We start from the raw sequence: 24,383 nt of genomic DNA on the forward strand, positions 1-24,383 counted from the left end.
GGTAGCCAATGCAGTCGTTGGCGTGCTGCTATTGAAGGAGATCCTCTGGGTAGCCTAAGCACGAACCTGGCCGCTGCATTCTGGACCACCTGTCATTTTTTTCAAACAGCCTTATTTCCTCCTGCAAACAGGCTGTTACAGTAGTCCAAACACTATAGAACCAGTGCTACAGCAACTGTCTTGCTAGCATTCATAGGGAGTAGGTCCAGGAACTTTCTCAAGATTTTTATGGTATGAAAGCACATGCCTGCCACAGCAAGTGCTTGGCTGTGGAAAGATAGAGTGGGATCAAACTTAATCCCTAGGTTCCGTACTGTGTCTGCAGTATTTGGAGGTGGAACCATGTTTTCAGGGCACCAGTGACTGGGTGTGAAGAGATTGGCTTTCCCGAACAGCATGATTTCAGTTTTTAGGCTGTTACATTTCAGATGATCGAGTTTCATCCACTTCATGACTGCCATTAGGCAGTGATAGAATTTTTGTCCACCGCGGTGGAGTTTCTGTCCATGGTAAGGATGATCTGTGCGTCATCAGCGTATGTAATGGCTTCGACATTGAAAGAATCTATCAAGAAAAGCAGTGGGGTCATATATCCGGAGGAGAACCACTATAGTGTCCATAGTGCGTCAGACACGCACAACACGGTTTTTAAACAATCTTGAACCAAGACCGATTAAAAATCTAGGTATACGAGTTTAACATCACCACCAACTTTCACCTCACTTGAGCACTGTTCACTAACCGCAATCACTACTGCAATAACAAGTGGTTCTCCTCCGGATGGAGGAAGCATATGGCAAAAATCAAACCCAATGATGATGCTGTCACGTTTTTGACACGGAGAACCAAGATATACCGCCTTACGGTTTGAGTACATGAATGAAGGTTTTTTATTGACAACCCAGACTAACACTGCAAACCCTGGTTACTTAGGTCAAGTGATCCATTCCCTTTGGATTTTGAGTATTAATCCAAGGAAGCTGAATGGATCGCAATCCTTTCCTCCTCCACACTCTTGATTTAATATATCAATTGACATAAGACACTAAATATGGTATCAAATCTCACCAGACTTTCCTTCACCTCAACCTGCAACAGTAAATGTTGTGGTCTGTATCGATCTGGTTTACTCCTACTCAAAATCCTCTGAGCTCAATTAATTATACCCTACTAGTCACAGCCAAACCATCCTGCACTACCCTCCAAGTTGCAATCCTTGTACTTTCTAGGATTTCTCTACTGGAATCCAAGCTTCCAGTCTACCAGAATTCAAAATTGGGTTCAAAAGTCATTACAACTAATGGGATGGAAACAATTCGTTCCTCACTCTTAACACTCCAGTAAATATGTACATTGATCTAAATATGAATTTTTCATAGATGCTATCTGTAGTCACTGCAGAAATCTAGCTTTTGAAGATGTGTGCATGTTTTTTTGCAGCAAGAACTCTACAACTGGCACAATTAATCTATCCCGTACTGCTACTTCTCTGACTTAATGTTAACGACCTCATCCTTACTGCTTTTGTGTACCAACAGCATTACTAAAGTAAAACGTTTATGATTTCAATCTTATTTTTGCTAAACATATTCATTTTCTATAAAGACTTGGAAAATATATACCTTGATGTCTGTATTTGGCCTGAAATGACCACTGAACACCACAAACAACCCCACTTTGGGAAGGAGGATACACTGGTTCTGGCCTGATACAGGGTGCACAGCTGGAGGTGTGTCATTATAATGTCAGCTTGTACTTTTCTTGAGTAAATGAAGCAACATCGGGATAGTTAGGACTTGTAAGATTTTATTGAATTTTGAATGTAACAGTCCTATGTATCGTCTATCCTTCCTTCAATAGAGTTTTCAGATTTTAGGAGCTATGAGGTAGTGTATATGAATTACTGGATGCTTGCGCTTCGATGGGAGTTCTTTCTGAGGTTTCTATTTTCTTCTAGGCGGTGCGTCACACCTCCCCCACTGTTTCCCTCAGAAAGAAACCCACAGGTAAGTTTTGGCTGTTTTATACATTTGTTTCTCTTTTCCCTTCCTTTTCTTTAAGGGCTTTCCAATAGTTTTACCTTATCTTTTTGCTTATCTAGCTTCTTTCCTTTCTGCTTAGGATTAGAAGATGGTTGCTGATTGACCTTGTCCAGTCATCACTTTTGACTACATTGGGATTATTTTGTCTTAGGGCCTCAAGTCTTAATACAAGTTTTCCTTGTTGCTAATTCCCTCCTTATTGTCCTTTATGTCCCTGTGACACCCTTTTTCCCCGCCAATCGCTGGCATGCACCTGCGTAAGCCATGCTCCCCCTGGAGCGTGGTGGGTCATGTAGCTGCTCTTGCGGGGTTCACCCTTGGAGTCCTCTGGAAGCCTGACTACGACGGGTTCTGCTGCACTGAAGTCACAAGTTCCTCGGGACCCGACCCTGGCAGCTTCTGGGTTATCTGGAGATCATTTTTTCCTTGAGGAAGACTCCACTCTAGTTCCCTTCGTTTCCTCCGACTACTTGGGTGGCAGACTGTTTTTGTTTTCCTCCTTCTGCGAGTATCTCGCTTTCGATTACCTCCCCGTCTCTGTGCCCCCCCCCCCTCCTTTGTAGCTGTGAGCCCTTCTCTTTCTTTGAATCCTCCTGGTTCCTGAAGAAGGAAAAAGTCTCTTGTTTCTACTGCTTCTTTTGTGTTTCCTGTATTCCAATAGCTTCCTTTCTCTCCTTTTCAGGTAAGTCATCCAATTCCTACTCTTTATTTGGGGGTTCACATTTTTTGACAGTTTTATTATTATTAATACTGGTGGTTGGAGTTTTATATACTTTTGAAGTTGCTTACTGTTTTCACTGGAAGTACCTGTCTTCTACTGCTGCTGTTGCAGGAGTTGTCTTAATTGAGCTTGTATTTTACTGTGCTAGTAGCTCTGTCATTTGTATTGTGCAGATGATGGGGCAAGGCTTTTGTATGTGAATGTACTTCTTAATATTAGACACGATACAGACCTGGTTGCATGCTATCAAGATCACCGTTTGTGCAATAAATGTGCTCAGATGAGAGATGCAAGTGCATGTCCTAGAAAGCAGGTTTGGAGATTCAGATGGTGAATTTAATAAAGAGTGTGCCTGATTGCTATGTTTTTCTGAGACTCGCACTAATGCTCCAAAGAAGAACAATAGTTACTTACCTGTAATCTGTGGTTCCCCAGTATTGGTGTCTTTCATAGATTCACATGCCTGAATCATTCCCCGTCGTTGGAGTGGGAGTCCCACGGTACATAAAAAAGCAATAATTATGCATATACTAACCCAAAAATCTTAGTAACAAACCAGGAAGTAAAGTAGCCCTAAGCTACAAGAAAAAACGTCCACACTTATGACTATCATAGTCATTATGTACAGTCCAAACTGCAGCCTATCCGGCGACAGCGCCCACCAGAATGTTCTCCTCAGAGGCTCAGGCTCTCAGATTTTCTCGCACAGGAGTGAACCAAAGTTTAACCGCCTAACCAGCCTCTGAGGGGAGGTGGGCGGGTTGCATGTGAATCTATGAAAGACACCAATACTGGAGAACCACAGATTACAGGTAATAACTATTGTTTTTCTCCAGTATTTAGGGTGTCTTTCATAGATTCACATGCCTGAATCAGAGTAGATAGCAGTACAGAACATAATGCTCATAAGACGCCCCTTTGTACCATAGTAAATATACATCTCTATAATCATACAAAAATACATTTGTGTTCAACATATTCCGAACAATTTCAAGACCTAGAAACAGTATGGAATAAGCGTTTTATAAAAAAAAGAGCATAGCGGAGGAGGGAGAACAGAGGCTCACCTTATTTGAAAAGATTGTGGAGAACAGCTTGTCCCACTGATGCATCTGCATCGCTTGAGGCCTCCAAACATTAGAGCTTGGTAAAAGTGTGTCTGTTGGACCAAGTTGCCGCTCTGCAGATTTGATTTAGAGGCACACCGGCAAAGAGAGCGGTAGATGAAGAAATTGCTCTCGTAGAATGCACTCTTGGGGCTGCCTGACTGTCACTGACTCTCCTTGTTGATGTCAGAGCCAATAGCAAAGAAACTTTATAAGAAAGGAACTTTAAGTACACTTTATGAATAGGTTCGAAGGGGTGCCGCATAAGTTGTGTAAGCACTACATTAAGATGCCAGGATGGAGGTGGATGCCGAATAGGGGGAAACATCCGAAACAATCCCTTGAAGAATTGCTGAATGACTATTTGAATAAAGAGAATTAGATCCATCCTGCAGAAACCTTGAAATCGCCGCCAAGAACACTTTCAAAGTAGAATGGGAGAGGCCCGATCTCGCCAAATGGAGAAAGAACGGTAACATTTGTTCTGGTTTTGCATGAATCTGGTGTATATTGACAGATTGACACCACATGCAAAATCTCTTCCATTTTAGCTTGCATGGTTTAATAGTAGCATGCGCTCAAGCATTAGCTAAAACTTCCTGACAGCCCGCAGGAATATTTAGGTGCGCAAATTCAAGGTGTTGAGGAGCCATGCCGCTAATCTCAAAGATGCTGGGTCCGGGTGACAGATTTGTCTGTTCTGGATGGACAGAAGGTTCGGTATTGGTCGAAACTGAATGGGATCGCACTCCGAGAGGAGGAGAAGTTCGGTGAACCAGTATTGGCAAGACCATCTGGGAGCAATGAGTATCATGCGACAAGGTTGTTTCTTGATCTTGCGGAGAACTCTTGGAACCAACGGAATCGGAGGAAAGGCGTAGGCATATATCTGCGACCAGTTCATCTTAAACGCATTCCCGAATGAGTCGTTGTGGGGAACCCAACTTGCAAAGGAAGGGCATTTGCGGTTCTGGCTGGTCGCAAACAGGTCTAGATCGGGGTGGCCCCACTTTCGAAAGACTCTGTTTAAGGTTGGTTGGTGTAGCTCCCACTCGTGATTGGATATTGTTGACTTGCTGAGGGAATCCGCTAGAACATTGGCGACTCCTGGCACATGAATAGCTTAAAGGCTGATCTTGTGACTAATCACCCAGTCCCAGATCTCTTGAGCTTGTTGAGATAGTGGGGCTGACTTCGTCCCTCCCTGCTTGTTCAAGTAATGCATACATGTAGTATTGTCCGTTCGAATTAGTACTGAGGCTCCCCGAATGATGGTTCGAAATGATTTCAGAGTCAAGAAAATGGCTCGCAACTCCAGAAGGTGGATATGCCACTTCTTTTGTTGGAAGCTCCATTTGCCGTTGACCGTCATTCCTTGAAGGTGTGCCCCCCATCCCTCGAGGGAAGCATCTGTGGTTATAGTGAAATCCGATAGCTCAACCAGGAATGCACATCCGTCCCTTACGTTTTTTTATTTGATTACACCAATGGAAGGCTTCTCTCATCCGAGGAGTGATGCAAACGATATCGTTGAAAGACCCCGAAATCTGCAACCATTGAAGGTTGAGTTCTTCTAGCAATGGTCTCATTCTGTAACGGCAGTTGGGTATCAAAGGGATGCAGGAAGAAATCATCCCTAGGAAAGACTTGTACAAACGGACTGAAACGCACTCTTTTGATAGCAACAAGCGAGCTAGATTGCAGACCTTGAGTTGTCTTTCTTTTGAGACGAAGGCCCGAGTCAGCTGGGTGTCCAATGTGGCTCCCAGAAAGGTCTTTTTCTCTGTGATGGAGTCAGATGAGATTTTTCGAAATTTATGGAGAGACCCAGAGATTGGAACAGTATCAGACATTTCTGAACATGTGCGTTTGTGGTTCGAAAAGAATTCGCCTTGATAAGGCAGTCGTCCAAGTATGGGACAATTTGAATTCCTTGCAGACGAAGGTGCACGGTCGCCGGTGCTAGGACCTTTGTAAATACACGGGGTGCTGATCGTAGACCAAACGGAAGGACTCTGAACTGAAAGTCTCTGCCAGCCACTCTGAACCGTAAAAATGTTCTGTCTGGGTAGGATTGGCACATGAAAATAAGCGCCTTGGAGGTCGAGGGTGGCCATGTGATCCCCTGTCGAAAGCAATTGCAGGATTTCTTGAAGTGTTAACATTCGGAAAGATAACTTTTTCAGGTATTTGTTGAGGGCACGAAGGTCGAGAATGGGGCGCCATTCTCCCGACTTTTTTTAGAATCTGGAAAAATCTTGAATAAAATCCTGTTCCTCTTTGTAAAGGAGGGACCTTTACGATTGCTCCTTTCCGAATCAGATTTATTTGGGGGAAAAAAGCTCCTTGAGATGAGCAGGAGGTGGTCCTTTGGGAGGAGAGTTTGGGGGAATCTTTCTGAACTCCAGAGCATGGCCTCTGACCACTATATCCAGAACCCACTTGTCTGTTGTAATTGCAGACCAGTTCGAGTAGAAGTGGGATATTCTTCCTCCAACTTTTGACTGGGTAAATGGCAGAGATGATGGCAGGTGGCGGATCTCATTGTTTTTTATTTGAATCCCATCCACCATAGGAGGGCTTCCTTCTTGATTGCGAGTAGGAGTTACCTCGCTGCCCGTATGACTGCTCCCTGTAGGGGTGAAATCTTTGATTACCTTGAGAGGTTTGATATGATCTTTGCTGATTGTAACCTCCCCTATTGGAGAAGGATCCACGTCCTTTAGCACCTCGAAAGGACAACTTCCGAAATTGAAGGCTACCAAGGAGATCGCCGTCTCCGTGTCCTTTTTAATAGCCTGAAGGGCCTCATCGACATGTTGGCCGAATAGTGACTCTCCATCAAACGGCATGTCAATAATCTTGGTTTGGACCTCTTGGCGAAAAGATGTAGATTTCAGCCAACCTTGTCTCCTCAGTACTGCTGCACCCGCTAACTGTCTGAATCCTGTGGATGCAATATCCATGGCTGCGTCAATGATTTCCGCAGAGGTACACTCTCCTTCCTGTAAAATAATCAAGGCCTCGGACTTCGAAGGCTCTGGCAGCATGTCAATGTAGGGGGAGATGTCTGACCACATCTGCCTATCATATCTCCCTAATATGGCTAGGGAATTTGCAGCCCGAACAGTCGTTGCAGCCATAGTGGAAACCTTCTTTCCAATCGAATCCAGTTGTTTGCCGTTCCTATCTGGCAGAGCTGTTATAGGCTAAGAGGGGTTCCTAGGCCGTCTCTGCGCCGCTTGGGCGATAACAGTCAGCTTTTGGCTGACCTATGAGGCATGCAGGTGAATTACTTGGTGCCTTATATTTTTTTTCCAACCGAGGCAGGACTGCAGGAAGAGAATTCAGTGCTGCCATGATCTTCAACCCTTCCTTCCAGATGAAGTCTATTATGGGAATTGTACTTACAGGGATGTGGAATTCCTATAGCCCGACGTCCGGGACATACTGTTTGGGGTCAAGGGCAACAAGTTTTCATGTGTATTTTGTCCTTGGGACAAGTAGGCCCAACCCCCTACAAACTCTTTGGCTGCCAGTTTACAGTACCATATTATGGATCAGGGAAAGGCATTGCCTGCAGTTAATGTAATATATGTCTCCATGTGTTAATGCTGTTCAAACCTGTATTTATGGTTCATTAATGCAAAGCCTTTATTATTAGGGTGAGCTCTCTAAGTAAATGTTGTAAGCTCAGACTGCACTACTGACAGTGGTTAGAGTATAAAAATGTGCCACACTTTAGCAAAGTTTAAACAATATGAGGATATGTATACTGCTCCCAGAACGCTCTCTGATTACATGCAAATATTTGAAGATTCTTTGCTTTCAAAATAAGATGTTCACATAACAAATGCCAAAACATTTAGCTAAACTACTGAAAATATGTAGGTCACATTTCTTTGCAGCATCATTTAGTAAAATGTGTTGATGCATGCTAGTTTTTCCCAAAAAGAGTAATAATGGAAAATAAGTGTAACTAGTTTTAATAAGATTATGGGAAACAAAAATAAACAAGCATTGGTAAAGCCAGTAGATCTGAAATTATTGGTCAGCCTTTTGGTCTTGGTTTTGTTAGTGTGGGAGCTGCTGGGCCCTTGCCATTATAACAAACAATGGCAAAAGCAAAAATTGTTTGGGTCTCAAAAAAGCACACATTACATAGTAGATCCTGGCACTGAACAAAACAATTGTATCGATATGCTCCTTGTGAAAGCACAGAATGCTGTCACTCATAGTGAAGCTAGCCGATAGACAGAAAGAGAGACTACATTTTAATACACACAAAAGGTCATGGTTAACGCCAGACCTATAGGGGCCCAATTATTAAATATTATTAAATAAAGTGCACCCATGTCCTTGGATTAAGTGCAGATGTACAACTTTCGTGAATTCACAAGACTTTACAGAAGTAGGCCAAGAAATAGTACTCCTAGAAAATATTTGTGAACTGCATTTTAGCATGGTCAAATATGCAGGTGTAGATTTGCTCATGCAAAAATCTGAGTGCTTGCAAGTTCACTTTCCATCTAACCACTTATTTCCCAACCCTTGAAGAAGTTTTAGGTCTGCCATTGTCAGGAGTAAATATCCATTCTTTCTCAGTATGGGAAAAGATTAGAGAAGAGTTGGTGAAAACTCTTAAAACATGCAAGTTAGTAGATTTGCACAGACTCCTGAGGGCCTTCCAACCCTGGAACTGCTGCTTACCTTTACCTTCAGCCCCAGTATGTAGATCTGCGGAAACGTGGCAACATAAGGGAATTGCTGGAATTCAAACCCTACTATGAAGGAGCCCTGGCATAAACAGAGAGGCTATTTCAGAGCTCTTATATAATGAGATTGCTGTCTTAATTTGTCGCCGCATTACATTGCACAAAAGAGACAACTGGATTTTGTTACAGGACAAGTAGATTTATGAAGCAAACTGCCCTATGTACAAGTAGATGTTTTATTAAATTCCACACCCCTGTACTTATCTGCCTTCGTGGTTGATCTTTAAAATCATAAAGAAAGCAATCATCTTTCTTTGTCTCCATAGGTATTAGAAACCTTTTTGTCGCCCTCTCCATAAGGAGATGAAAATCTCCAATGTCTACAGGAGGAGAGTCAACGGGAGCTGGAGCGGACGGTGATGGAGTTTGGATTTTGTATTCGTCCCACTCCAAAAGAACAGACCGATCATCCACCTCTCCCTCTTCCCTGTCATCGTCTGTGGTATTAGCATCATGGGAATGACGAGATGGTACTGGAGAAGGTGGTCTAGGAGATCCTAAAGAAGATACAGGAACCCTTGGCATGGGCGTCGATGGAATAGACTCCGCCGAGTCAGAAGGAAAACGACGATAATAGTCTAACCAACTTATATTGCAAATTATTAAGGAAGGACAAAAGGCATTTGCGCTGTGGGAACCGTGACAGGAGCTGGAGGTTCAGGCTCATGAAAAGATTCTTCCTCCTGTACGTCGTCCTGATACTTTATAAACAATTCCAACTGACTTCTAGCAGTGCGGAATCTGTCATCCTCTCCGGATCCTCCTTCTTCCTCAGAATCCAGTAATTGCTCAGGCAACTTCAATGGAGAAAGAGCTTCCAATGAAGAGCCACAGCGATATAGCAAAGAAGCCGCCGTTGTAGGCAGGGCAGAGGAGACAAGGCCGATGTTGCCGACCAAACTTGCAAGTCTGTGCAAGAAGACAAAAGAGGCGTCGACAAGATCGTCGTCGATGGGGCTGGCGTCAGGAAAGTGATTGTCGACGAGTCAGCTGTTTTTGTCGACGACGCAATCTTCGCCGACGAGGTAATCTTAGTCGACGAGGAGGTCGCCGACGACAAGGCAATCTTCATTGACGAGGAGGTCGCCGACGAGGCAATCTTCGTCGACGAGGCAGCCGTCGTCGACGAGGCAGCCGTCGTCGACGAGGCAGTCTTTGACGACGAGGAAGTTTTCCTCGACGAGGTGGCCGTCGACGCGGCAGTCGCCGACGAGATCTTCTTAACCTTTGCCGTCGACGGAGCGCTGACGAGAGATGAAATCTCCTTCGTCAACAAGATGGGTCGAACAGCAACAAAGACCAGCCTCGACGGAGATGAAGCTGATGCCATGATCATCTTGGGTCTCGGCGACGAGAAGGTAATCGTCGACATAGAAGTAGCGTCGACGAGGATAATCGTCGACGACGCCGTCGACTGAGCTTTTTGCTGAGGGAAATCTTTCTCAAGAAGTCTTTTTGATGTCAGAGACTTTCCAGTCTTTCTCGGGGGCGTAACAGGCTTAGACTTGGAAGGTGGAGAAGCCTTTTTTTGAAGAGGAAGTAGAAGGCAAGCTAGAGCCCTTAGCAGGCTGAACTTTTCTTGACACTTTAACCCCAGGAGACGATAAATCTTCCTCAGCCATCCTCTTTCTAGAGGACATAGATGATCCAGGGGCCACACTTCCCACCTCAGATAAGGGGTTATCCATGTCCTTAATCTTCTGTAGCCACAGAAGTAGGCGCCCTTCTCTATCTCGGAGGGTCTTCTGAGGGAAAGTCCTGCAGATTTTACAATCTCTCACCTCATGATCCGGATAAAGGCAGTAAATGCACTTCTTGTGAGGGTCTTCTGAAAATAGACTGAGCTTCCCACAAGATTCACAAGGCCTAAAGAGAGATCTCTTAGAAGATGACATTCTGAAGAAAAGAAAAAAAACAGAAAAAAATGTGAAGTACTGAGCAGAGCTCAGGGAGACTCCCTTCACATGACGTGCGGTAGAAAATCTGAGAGCCTGAGCCTCTGAGGAGAACATTCTGGTGTGTGCTGTTGCCTGATTGGCTGCAGTTTGGACTGTACATAATGACTATGATAGTCATAAGTGTGGAAGTTTTTTCTTGTAGCTTAGAGCTACTTTACTTCCTGGTTTATGTTACTAAGATTTTTTGGTTATTATATGCATAATTATTGCTTTTTTATGTACCGTGGGACTCCCACTCCGACGACGGAGAATGATTCAGGCATGTGAATCTAGGAAAGACACCCTAAATACTGGAGAAGGACATTTCCCATTCCTTGATGGTCTTTTACATATATGGCAGCTGAAATAGGGCTACAAGGAGAAATTACCAATGTGGTTAAATCTTGTAGTATCAGTAGATTTGTGTTAAACAAAAGGCATTAATTATCACTATAGTGTACAAGAAAACCACAGCCGAGCATGAATTGACCTCTTTTTGCTCCCTAACATACCATAAATAAGAAAACTATATTAGACGCAAAGACTGGTTGTGGGAGGGATGCTGAAATACAATGTTCCGCCGGGCGGAGGACAATAGCGAGAGGCTCGGGGCTCAGCTAAGGAGAGTTTGGCATCCTCAAGTACGTGCAACTAGGCCTGGGAAGGCATCGCAACAAGAGAGCAACGAGTGTTTTGCACACACCTCGCGCTATGAGGGAGGCTGTCAAGCTCCCAGTTCGGCTGAATTCGTAGCGGTACAGTGGAGACGCGGCCCAGCAGCGGGTTGGCGATCGTAGGGCTGGCTGAGGGTCTCGCGGAAGCCCATCCGCATCACCACACAGCAGGCAAGTGACCGCCCTGGAGGGACAAGTCTCAGTGGGTGCTCGCCACCGGGAGAGAGAGAAGCCGAGCAGAGGGCGATAGCAGGAGACCCGGGGCTTAGCTAAAGAGAGTCTGGCGCCCTAAGGTATGTGAATCAAGGCCTGGGTAGACATCGCTGTGCGCCACCCGACAACATCCAGAGAGCGAAGAGTGCTGCGCGCACCTTGCACAGCGAGGGAGGTTGGCAAGCTCTCCATACGGCAGAACTTGTGACGGTCCAGTGGAGACTCTGCCGTTTTGAGATGCGGCCCAGCGGTGGGTTGGCGATCCTGAGGCCGGTTGGGGGTCCCGCGGGCCTGCGGGAGATCATTCGCCCCGCCACACAGCAAGAAAACGACCGCCCTGGGGAGAAAGTTGCAGTGGATGCTCGCCACTGGGCGAGAACGGAGCAGGGGCAGAGGATGATAGCGGGAGGCCCGGGACTCAGCTAAGGGGAGTTTGGCATCCTAAAGTATGTGAATCAAGGCCTGGGACGGCATTGCAGCGTGCCAGCGACCCGCGTGGGGCCTGGAACTCCGAAGCAACTTGCCGATGTAGTGGTGGGTGACGTCAGGACCCCTGGAGCTTCCTGTGCGGCATAGATCTAACGCTGGCGGGGGGGGGACAAGATCAAGTGCTAAACACATCGAAGATAACAGAGTGAAAGCCAGGGAGTGAGACCTACCGACTCACCCTGGGAGGGAGGAGGGGCCCCCTTGAGCCTTGCCAGAGCTGTACAGACGGAGCACATTGTCGACCCACCGATAGGGTGAAACTGGATTGCGGTGCCTCTGGGAGAGTACCGGGAGCCGCTTCTGAGCCCGCCGCTGCTGCTGCATTCCATCCCGTGTGGGCTCACACGAGGCCCACCAGTGCCCGCTACAGTCTCCTGTTGGGGCACAGCATGTCCTCTTCCCGAGGCGGAGAGGAAAAAACCCTCAAAGACTTATTTGCGAAAGCCCAGGGCAGTCAGCAAATGGGCGATACACCAGCAAGCACCGAACAGTCTGCACACATGAGCGGCGAAAGTGGTGAGCCGATTACGAAAGCCTTTCTGGAATCCCTGTTCATAGCACTACGGGAGGACCTGCAAACACTTAAACGGGACCTCACGGCTGAAATCAAAGATATCCGCAGAGATGTGGACAACATAGGAAAGAGGGTCGCTGAACTGGAGGTGAAAAGTGACAGGAGAGATGCAGAGTTGGCGACACTCCAGCAAGTTGTCATTCGGATTCACGATCAGCAAGTAGACCTGCAGTCCCATCTTGAAGACTTAGAGAATCGGTCCCACCGCCATAACATCAGGATCCGGGGGGTGAAGACCGATGAGGAAGCAGGCGACATCTTTAAGTACAACAGAGAGCTTTTTAATCATATCCTGGGCAAGCCGCTGAATGCCAGCCTTAGATTGGATAGGGCGCACCACACCCTGCCACGGCCCCATCATGCGACATTCTAGTCTGTGTTCAAGACTTTCGAACCAAAGAAGAAGTTTTACAGAAAGACAGATGCACCCCCTGACATTTCACGGACAGACCCCTGTCCTGTACCAAGACTTGGCAGCACTCACTTTACAAAAGAGGAGAACCTTCAAACCCATCACCTCACACCTCCGACAACGCAACATTTCCTATAGCTGGGGTCACCCTTATCGTCCGGTCTTCCGCATTGATGGCAAACTTTTCCAACTGTGTTCCCTCTCTGAGGCCTGCCGCCTGCTCGGAGTTTACCCCCCAGCGGAGGAGAGCGGCGACGAAGGCCCTACCCCTGGCGCGACTTGCATTATTTCCCTTGCTTACCTCTGCTCTTTGCAGAAGGATTTCAAATAGACACTTGTTTAGGGTTGTTTTTCTAGGGTTTTGGGGTTCCTTGTCCACCCTTTTTAACTGATAGCACAGGTCCACGTAGAAAGAGCCTTCCAGCACCACGCCCGCTCACTATTTACACGGCATCGGATTCCGGATCCCGTCCATGGCCCATCCATCCTCATCTGGTTAAATGACTCGCACCACACTTAAAATACTCACCCTGAATGTGAGGGGACTTAACAATCCCGTTAAACGTAAAGCAGTCCTGTCATGCTTAGAAGATACCAATGCAGATATATGCCTACTCCAAGAAACGCATTTACTGTCAAAAGATTGCCACCGCCTCAAATCCCGTAGATTCCCGACCCAGCTGTTTTCCTCAGGCCCCACCAAATCGGCCGGTGTGGCCATATTGGTCACCCAGCGGTTTCAGGGGGAGATCCTCCATAAGGAAGCCGAAATTAAGGGACGACTCCTCACCTATCGTTTTACTTTAGGAGGTTTAACATTTACCATAGGCTCAGTATACGCCCCTAATGAGGGACAGGAAAAGTTTCTACACATAGCGCTCACCGAAGTGACAGCCACAACAGAACGCAGGATCCTTTTGGGGGACGACTTGAACTTGGTCTTTGATAACGATGCAGACAGATCATGTCAACGCACCAGTCAGACAGGCGCATTGTCGACAGCAGGTTTAACTCGACTACACAACTTAGGCCTCAAAGACCTGTGGCACTGCTTCCACCCCAATAGCCGTGAATATTCTTATTACTCTAACGCGCATAAAACCTATGCTAGACTAGATTACCTGCTGGCATCTGCACCTCTGCAAGCGTTAGTAACAGACGTGGAAATAGGAGTAGCCTCTTTATCCGACCATGCACCAGTCATCGCAACCTTTACTCTCGATCCCATGCAGCGACCCTCTCGAATATGGCACCTCCGTGACACACTCCTACACCGCGCAGCAGTAGTAGAACTGATACAGCGCTCCATAAAAGAGTACCTCTCCCATAACGCTAATAATGACACCTCCCTCTCTACACAGTGGGCAGCACTTAAAGCGGTTATACGCGGGAAACTGGTGGCCATATCGGCGGCAGACAATGTAGAGCGCAGGAATAAGAGGGACAACTTACCCAAAAAACAAAAGAGCTAGAACAGATGAACCAGCGGACAGGGGCATCACGGGTTTGGCGCCAACTAAAAGCAGCGCGACAACAACTTGCAGCGTTGGACCAAGACAGAGCGGAGTTCGCGGCCCTCCGGCTGCGACACGCATACTACACTGGAAGGGACAGATGTGGCCGCCTCCTCACCCATAAACTGCGAGAGACCCGACAGAAACAAGGGGTCCGGGAGATTCAACAGGGAGATGGTCGGCGAGTTTCCGAGATCGCTGAGGCGTTAGAGACTTTTACGCCCACCTCTATGCCAGCTCACCACTGTCTAATGCGGACGGAGCTGCCTTTCTCGAGTCTGACGGCTTGCCAGCCTTGACTAAAGCTCAGGCAGATCACTTGGACAGCAACATTAGAATAGAAGGTCATTGCAGCCATCTCACGTCTTAAACCTGCCAAGGCTCCCGGGCCCGATGGCTTCCCCGCCATATTTTGCAAAACGTTCTGTACTCTGGTGGCCCCAGTCCTAACTAAGCTTTTTAACTCATTGCCAAACCGGGAGCGATAACGGAATAAATGCTTGCAGCTTCCATAGTGGTTATCCCGAAACCGGGAAAGGACAAGACCACCTGCGGAGCTTATCGCCCTATATCCTTCAGAGGTTGGCTATACCATCTACGGCATGTCCTGGGGATGGAGAAGCTGACCTTGACAATCGCAGGGAAGGGATCCATGTTTAATGAGCTCTGGCAACCATTTTTGTCCCTTCTTTCCTCCGAGTTCAGGGAAATCACCTGTCCAAGGTATCTCCGCCTCCTACGGCTCTCTGATCCACAACTGGCCGAGAAGTAATACCCAAGCTCCAATAGCGGGACTCAGGCAACGCGTATATTCGTTTGTTTGGTGGACAAGAAACGGGGGGTGGGTGGGGGTTAGAATAGGTTTCCTTTGTGCTTCACATTATGTTTTGATTCTAGTTTTGATACATTCTCCATATGCTTCGATCACCCAGTGTTAAACGTGTACCTATTGCTACGATACAGCTCTTGCAATACCGAACGTACTGAATGTTGATAAATTTCAATAAAAAGGTTTCAACCATAAAACAGTGCTGCACAAGTCACCAACCAAAATTTCCTATCACCGAGTAAGACCGCACACCAGGTCAACCATATATTAATGACCATGGCAGCCCGAAGAGTCTATATACTGAAGGTAAAATGGGCAGTACAGGTATTAAGGCCAGTATCACAATGAAAAGAAAATCCATAAACATTAGGAATTTACCAAATGTAGCCTTCCGTCTTAATAATTTATTGTAACCTACGAGGACCACCACATTTAATAAGGCATATCCTAAGACAGTAGCATGATAAACACATACATGATGGCCAGGCAAGGACATTCCTCTGAAGTACAGGAGTGGAGAAGGAGGGTGTGGGTAAACTAACAGAACAGCCCATACACTCAAAGGCTGCATCTGGACTAGTGCAGGTCATCAAATATTAATACTCAATGAAAAACACAGGCACTCATCTCATCGTAAGCGACATGACCATAAAGGGCCTATAAAATAACACATGCACCTCATTCTAGTGACGGAGCCTCACAGGTTGCCCGTAAGTTTCAAGAACCATGAACCACATGGAGATTGCTGTGGGGATAACCTATATGCAGCGGTTAATATTCAGGGAGGCGGAGCGCAAACAGAATATCACAATACACAGCTCAATGAAACAATGGATTTAAAATTTACACTAAACCAAAAGGGGAAATGCAATGCCCAGTTTTTAATACTTTGAAATCGATTTTCTTTTAATCGGATGTAGCTGAGACCGTTACAAAACACCTAAAACCTTTAAAGAACAAACTGTCTCTGGCCTAAGTTCTGAACATTAGACAGCAAAAAGTATTTTGAAATGAGATTAAAATTACAAGCAAAATGGCATGGAATTAAAAGTAGAAACTTGGCACTGGATAGAAGGCTTAAGAAAACAGAATACCAAAAAAGCAAATAATGTGCACAAATTCAGAACAATCTACTCCTAAAACAATGTATAGTCCTGAATCTTTGCATCTACAAAGCTACGATTGAAAAGTTACATTGGCTTAAATGGGTTCCCAGCTGTGCTTACACCCTCACCTTCCTCAACTGTAAGAAAGGCTGTCTAGGTCTTTAACACAGCAATGTTATCCATTTACACCAAAAGTACGAAGGTTGTTTTGATCCAGTCATCAATGTTTCACACCCACCTAGATGGTTCCCTTCTACACACTTAACGGAAAAATACATGATATTCTAGGAAGCATCGAGGACATTTTTGTGAAATTCCAACAATTAAGTCTTTTCTTCGATAGACTATGCAAATTATCATTACGAACTGCCGTACAATTATAGTCATCAATTTGACCCAGTTCTTTGTTAGAATTCTGACTATGATTAGGCCAACTGGAGGAGATACTTTAGCTCCCCGTTAAAATTAATTTTAATGGGAAAATATCCTAAATTGTTTCCTTCCCTCAATTCCATTTTCATTTTGTCACAACCACCTTTTCACCAGGGCATAAGAGAGCACCCACTCACTTCTCATTAAAACAGGCACCCTGGATGTTCTTTAACCTGTTTTAGGAACCTGGTCTTATTTTGTGTAAGAAGTTTAATGACTGTCTCCTATCAAAGTGGGATTTTCTGTGTTGAAGTTGGTTTCACACCTGCACAATGGAAGCTAAGGTGGTTTTAGACTCTGATTTGCACAGGGCTCTCTCAAATGAGAAATGAGAGAACCTTAACATAGAAGGTGCAAGCTCCAACTGGGCTTGCACGAGATACCCTACTGTGCAGTTATGCCTTCCCTCATCTGTTAACCAGCATCTCATCATTAGAGAAGTTTTGAGAGGAATGGAGAAACCAGGGATACCTTTATCTGGTTTTTGCAGGGGCTGAAGGAGGACAGGTGCTCTGCATTAGTTTGCCCCCACATGGAGCTTTTAGCCGAGAACATTGTAAGGTGTACTGTATTTAGGGGAGAGGAGTTGGCCTAACGGTTAGGGTGCTCGACCTCGGACCTGGGGGAACTGTGTTCGAGTCTCGGTAACGACGCTAAACCTCCTGTGATTCTGGGCAAATCACTTAATCTTCCTCGTGCCTAACAAAAAAAAAAAAAAAATGAATGTGTGTCCTCATGTGACGTAACTGGTGCCATGTAAAGCGCTCTGATACCTGATTGGATTCGGGTCAAGTTCGCGCTATATAAAACTCTGCTACTGTGTAAACATTATTGCTGTCAGGAGGATCGGGTTCTCCATAATGGCGGAGGAGCGTCGCCCCACTGAGTCAGTCAGTGGAAAATAAAATAATATAACAATATTATAGTTTTTTTTGTGCTGACAGACTGAGCCAGGGAGTCTTGGGCTGGGCCAGGCATGGCAGGGAGCAGGGGGTAGTGCGCATGTTGGCTGGCTGTCTTAGGCTGGCCAAACAGACATGTACACTTAGGTTTCTCCAATCAGGCTGTGTTGCACAGCCGGGTTGGAGAAACGCCATAGGCACTAAGACACTGTGAGGGCGAACTAGGCCGTTCAGACCAATCCTGGCGCTGCTCTCATGCTAAAACAGTAGCGTCTGGATTGGGTGGGGCGCCCGTGCTGGTGTCTCAGGGACTTCTGGGACACGATCAGGAGTGAAGAGGAGCACAGATGAGTCTGCAGTAGGACAGTTACTTAAAAAATATATATCTCCCTTACCCCGCACCTTACCTCCCACTGAAGGTTTGTAGCGGACACCACTGGCTGTCAGCAAAGTCAGCACATGGCTCCAAAGATCAAGCTAAATAAGGACAGACATTCAAGCTCAGAATACTGTGCTAGGCTAGTGGGGCATGCTTGTGTACTTATATATACTGTTACGAAATGATACTACCACTGGCAATAACAGACATTCATCTCAGGAAAGCACTTAGTTCTATTCTTCTTCATCATCACAATCTTGCTTCCCCATTTACTGTCTGTGTAATGTATGGCAGACTTCAACCTGGCACTGTACTGCTTTGGGGGAGAACACAGGATATCTTTTTAGGTAGAGCATAAAGTCAACGCCCATGAGCTGCTCTGCGAGACTTGTTGTCTTGGAGTATGGAATAGAAGACCCGCCCACTCTCCGCCCATATTTGACTTTTTGTATTGGCTGTCAACAATAAAATTATGTTGTGAAGAAAAACAAAATGCTGGCTTCTGATTCGTAAATAGGCTAGTTAGTCCCTCCTTAGTACCGCCTTGTCTTCATCTGTAACATCCCATGGCGACTGGCCCTTTTACTCGGGACGTGTTCCTAAGTGTGAGCATTATTTTCTTTGAGTTTCTCCACCTGCACGACGTGCTTTGCTAGCATTCACCCTACTTTAAGCAGCTATAAAGTTAACCACTCTGTTATAGTCCGGTGAGGCAGGAGCAGAAACTTTTATGTGACAATTTCCAAATACCGAACTCCAAGTATTTTTTTACAACTATAAAAGTACTCGGTAACAGTCTTCATATTTACATAATATACAACCTCTGCGCCAAGTGGAATTCTGCTTAAAATTGGTAACAATTCCAAGCACTGTGAAACTGTCTTGGTAAAGCCCGAACTCGCTGAGTGCAGCTCAACAGGTTTTGTGCGTGGCCCCGGTCTGTGCTCCTCTCCCCTCGGACTCCCCGTTTCTCCTTGGTGTGCTCCTCTCCTCTCAGGCTCTCCCTCTCACCGTTTCCTTCCTCTTTCTTTGAAGGCATCATCCACCTTCTTTCTCGCCTCGGTGACCTTTGTCCACTTTTGTGCTTCGGCAGAAGCCATTGGTTTGTTTGCTGTTGCGATGTGCTCAGAAGGCTGGGGAGGGGATCTTAAGGTTTGAATGACAGACGGAGCATGCGATCATAGATAGGTTCACTGGGGTGTTTAAGGGGGAAACCAGGGGGTGACCGACAGACAGCACTGTTGGGAACCGTATAGGAGAAATGAAATAGGTCTCGCATTTGCGAGAGTTTAAGTTATTGGCATTGTAAATGACATGCCTTTTATTGATCTGCTTTAAAAGCCAACACATAAATAAAAGGCATCGTCATTTACAATGACAATAGCTGAAACGGTTGCAAATGCAAGACCCATGGCATTGCACATGCTTCTTTTCTGGAGGGACGATTTTCCTTTACATGTGTGGCAAGAGTATGGAGCACAGTCTTGACTATCCTTAAGCACGTACCCGTGCTTGAAAGTTGTTTTTTAAACAATTGTGGAGGGTACCCTCTGTCTAGAGACAAAAGCTTACTACCAGAACAATAATCTTCAAAAAGATGAAAACGATTAGAGAGCTGCCCATCATTAAGTATATTTTAAATTACCTTTAACAGACACAACTGTTGGAATTATATGAATCAATCCTAAAGAGGATATACACAAAACAAAATCAGCAGTCATGTGTTCTGAATTACAGCAAGTCTCTCCCAACAACCATCTTTATAGAGATAAAATAGGCAAAAGGTACATTATTCCGTTGATACAGAGGAACAAAACCACAGCAACTAGCTAACCTTTAGAAAACAAATGTAGAAAACTCACACAAACTTATTTTTTGCGATTGGACTTCGTTCTAAGTCCATTTAAAAAAAAATATTCTGCCACATCTATCAATAGCACAATGTTTAAACAAAATCTATGTTTCATTGGAAACTGAAAGAGAGTGACACCACTGGCTGATGCTAGATAAAGATTAGTAGAGTTACCTTTGATGGTGGATGAAGTGAGGGTCTTGCAAGAATTACAACAAGCATTGGCATAGCCAATAGGTCTCGCCTTTGGGACCTTATAAGTGTTTAGTCATGCAACAGTTGCAAAACTAAATACTTATAAGGTCCCAAAAGCGAGACCTATTGGCTATGCAAAGCGGCCATGCGGCCGAGAAAGTGAAAGTAATCGCGGTCAAGCGCGGCGCACGAGCCCGCGCACATGCACTGTAGCTCTAGGCTGGCCTGGTAGCACTTTTTGAGCCCTCTCAATAAGTCTCGCCAGACCAGCACATGCTTTGGGTCAGGCGAGACCTAAAAATGACTTTGTATAAAATACGCGTTCAATGTAAATGGAATTAAAATGGATAAGAGTTAAATGGTACCTATCAGTTTGACTAAATATCAATATACCAATTTATGAAAAAGCATAAACTAAAACAAGAGTTCTAACCTCGGAGCGGAAGGGATATTGGCAAAGAGCAAACTAAATGTGCAGCATAGCTAGCAAACTCAAGACCTGGACACAAATAATTCCATCAGACTGCAGCAGGTGAAAAGCAAGAGCGTAATACTTCCCATTGTTTAAGAGGCCCTCCATTACCAGACACATTCAAAGGTGTTCACAAAGACATACCCGACTGTTGAACCGGTTGGAAAACTGGCTGTGGTTCGAAGCAGAGCTCTGGTTCCAATTGCCAGGGTTCCTTCTCTGTCCGAAATTCAGAGTACATCTTTTCCTCATTCATAGATACTCTTGAAGATTCTTAAGTAATAAAACAAACAAAAAAAATTAAGTATTGACCTCATTTCCTTACAAACATTGAGCACTGTATAGTACAATAAGCCACCAATTTAACACCTACACCTTTAAGGATTTTTCCAGTTCAGAGTCAGATAATACGAGATCCACAGAACCTTATATTTCCATGACTTTGCATAAATAATCTGTAGCCACTAGTCCATGTGCATATGTATGTATCACTAAGTTGTTGGAAACCCCAAAGAGTCCATCTCATAGCATTTTTGCATACACGGACTGTTCGTCTTCTCCGACTTTCTTAATCCCAGATCATCAGCAGAAGAATTAATGTGTCATGCTCTTCTATGAAGTGAACTTAAATATTGCATTTCAAAAATATGCCCCAAAATCTTTCCAGCCTTAATGTAAGACATTTTACTGTTGGTAGCAACTAAGTCCTGGTACTGAAATTCGTATGGGACGGCATCTTTTGCGGATGCCAGTCATCCAAACTGCTACTATACTTTCAACCCAGAAGTTAGAATGGTTCCCAAAGTATTTGTTTAGAGATCCAGAGTCTTTTGTTGCTATTGATTTTCATTCCCAACCATAATTATCATCTTATATGTCTGGCAGGCATATATCAGATACATTTATTTAGTAGTTTACAGCTTCATCTCAGCATACGGATCATATTCACGTTTGTCCCTCACATGAAGTTGTGGCCAGGACACAGTCTCTCGGACAACCACATAAGAACCAACAGGGAAATGTCTTTACATTAAAGCTATCCCTCTTAGAACTGTGTCCGTTTGGTGAAATATTCAAACTTTTTTGTAATATTTCCGCATCGTAAATCGTTATTTGATTTCTATATCAAGAGTAACAATCAATGCGGCAATTTCCTGATGAAGAGATACCAAAATACCCAGTGTTTAAACTGTGCTGGAACTAATTGCTCTTATTCTGAAAAGATAACATGTTCATTAAAATTAAGAGAATACATTTAATCTACCTGAGCACATTTTCCTGAAGCAGCACATTCCCAGACACGTGCTGGTCAACCAACCAGTCAAATTTAAAAGTGATGCTTTCATTAACAAAAACTAAGTCCTCTGCAACTTCCACCACTAGTGCTTCCACTAATAACAATTCCTTCCCCTTATGTGTTTTACATAAACAAGACTTCTCTGAATTTTTAGGAAATTCTGAAAACCTATCTGTTCTTCTGCCTTCATCCCAAAATGCCTTGAAATGTCTGGGTGGGACAGATATGTCGAAATAATCATCTCTGAGTGAGGCCTAAATTCAGACTTGCTGTCTGACTCCTAGCTACTGCTTCAATGCCATTATTTAAAATAATAATTCTTAGCGTTTTAAAACTATGTTAAATGACGCTAGTGCGATTCCAAAGAATTAAATCAAGTGTGTGTCAGGAGTCTGTACATGTTTATTTCAGCAAGTTTGCATTAGTTCAAGACACTAGCACACAGCCGAAACAATCCTGTTTTTAACTTTCCACTCTTACGTGTGGTTTTGATATTTGTATCATAATGTCAAGTATAACAGAACGAATTACATGGAGCATCTTGAGAGCTCTTTAAGACTTCAAAAAAAATCCTTGATGTTAATTTACAAGACAAGAAAAAGTTCATACTTGAGGGTACCTTCTAGTATAGCATGGTTGATTCTGGGCTTGCCGAATCGATGGTCGAGTACTCCAAATTCACCTAATGTAGAAGAAACTTTAAGTGACCGGCTAAAATAATCTGTAAATGCTAATTGTCTGAGGTCGCAATGAACGGTCACCCAGCACAAATGGGATACCAATACAGCTGAAAGACCATCATCAATCGCTTTTCATTGGTTGAAAGAGGATATTCTGGAGAATTGGCCTATGGCAGTGAACAGCTGTGTTTAGTGTCCTGGCATCTGTTAAGAATAGCAAATATAAACCCCAACCAAATACACAGACACACTATCTTCAACTACTGTCAGTTATGGTGCTTCTATTATTAAATAAACTAAACTGTTAAGATGAGCAAAAAAATGCTACAAACGAATGTTCTGTGCCCCAGATCAGCTGTGCTCACTCAATTTTCAAAACGAATTTTCTTACAAGTGTTGGGACTGAGATTCAAACCGAGGCTGTGCAGCTGCCAGCACACCCGGAACGACCGTTCACTCTTAGGATACGTACACTATACAAGTAATTTTATAGAGCTTTCTATGCGTTTTGTAAGGCCTCAAGCACTTTATTCATGGTGAAGTCAAAAGATACTGCAAATGTATAATTAAAATAACACTTAGTAGCACTGCCAAGGACTCGAACCGCTCACATATTTCATTGGGTTTCTAAATGCCCTTCGGGTACATGATTGAAAGCATGTGGGGTATAGCTTATTCTATGTGAGAGAAAATGCAGATGTGTGAGGGTTGGAAATGCAACTGTTGCCGGAGGCGTCTAAAGAATAAGCAAGGCTGTATATATTACATACACAAAGCGAATGTCCAGGGGCAGCCAAGCCGCGTCCACCCTGCGGGGTCAGTACACGGACAAAAGGTTTACTGGAGCAATGTGTTTAACTCCCTTGGGGACTTCGTCACGGCCACGTTCCTGGGATCTGAGGGGGTGAAAAGTTTCCCAATAAACCTTTTGTGGAATTGGAAACTGTGATGTGCGAGTCTTTCCGGAGCTCTTGTCTCTTGCCCCCCGGCTCTGTATACTAGAGATCGATCTATCAATCTATCTATTCTATCTATCTATCTATTCTATCTATCTATTCTATCTATCTATTCTATCTATCTATTCTATCTATCTATTCTATCTATCTATTCTATCTATCTATTCTATCTATCTATTCTATCTATCTATTCTATCTATCTATTCTATCTATCTATTCTATCTATCTATTCTATCTATCTATTCTATCTATCTATCTATCTATTCTATCTATCTATCTATTCTATCTATCTATCTATTCTATCTATCTATCTATTCTATCTATCTATTCTATCTATCTATTCTATCTATCTATTCTATCTATTCTATCTATCTATCTATTCTATCTATCTATTCTATCTATCTATCTATCTAATCTATCTATCTAATCTATCTATCTATTCTATCTATCTATTCTATCTATCTATTCTATCTATCTATTCTATCTATCTATCCTATCTATCTATTCTATCTATCTATTCTATCTATCTATTCTATCTATCTATTCTATCTATCTATCCTATCTATCCTATCTATCTATCCTATCTATCTATCCTATCTATCCTATCTATCTATCCTATCTATCTATCCTATCTATCTATCCTATCTATCTATCCTATCTATCTATCCTATCTATCTATCTATCCTATCTATCTATCTATCCTATCTATCTATCCTATCTATCTATCTATCCTATCTATCTATTCTATCTATCTATTCTATCTATCTATTCTATCTATCTATTCTATCTATCATACACAGCTGGGGTCAAGAGATCAGAGCTACGG

At 44.2% G+C, this 24,383-nt stretch overlaps 1 protein-coding gene across 50 annotated transcripts in view; it reads right to left on the minus strand.

Annotated features, from left to right (window-relative positions):
* Positions 1–24,383, minus strand: part of MAP4 (microtubule associated protein 4) — a 1,793,677-nt gene that overhangs the window by 1,048,433 nt on the left and 720,861 nt on the right. For all 50 annotated transcript variants that reach the window (XM_085628688.1, XM_085628664.1, XM_085628660.1 and 47 more), the window contains one exon: positions 20,769–20,897. In XM_085628688.1, coding sequence (XP_085484814.1) covers positions 20,769–20,897 — 129 coding nt within the window. The remainder of the gene's footprint in view (positions 1–20,768; positions 20,898–24,383) is intronic.

This window comes from Triturus cristatus, chromosome 10, assembly GCF_964204655.1.
Source record: "Triturus cristatus chromosome 10, aTriCri1.1, whole genome shotgun sequence".
Lineage (NCBI taxonomy): Eukaryota > Metazoa > Chordata > Amphibia > Caudata > Salamandridae > Triturus > Triturus cristatus.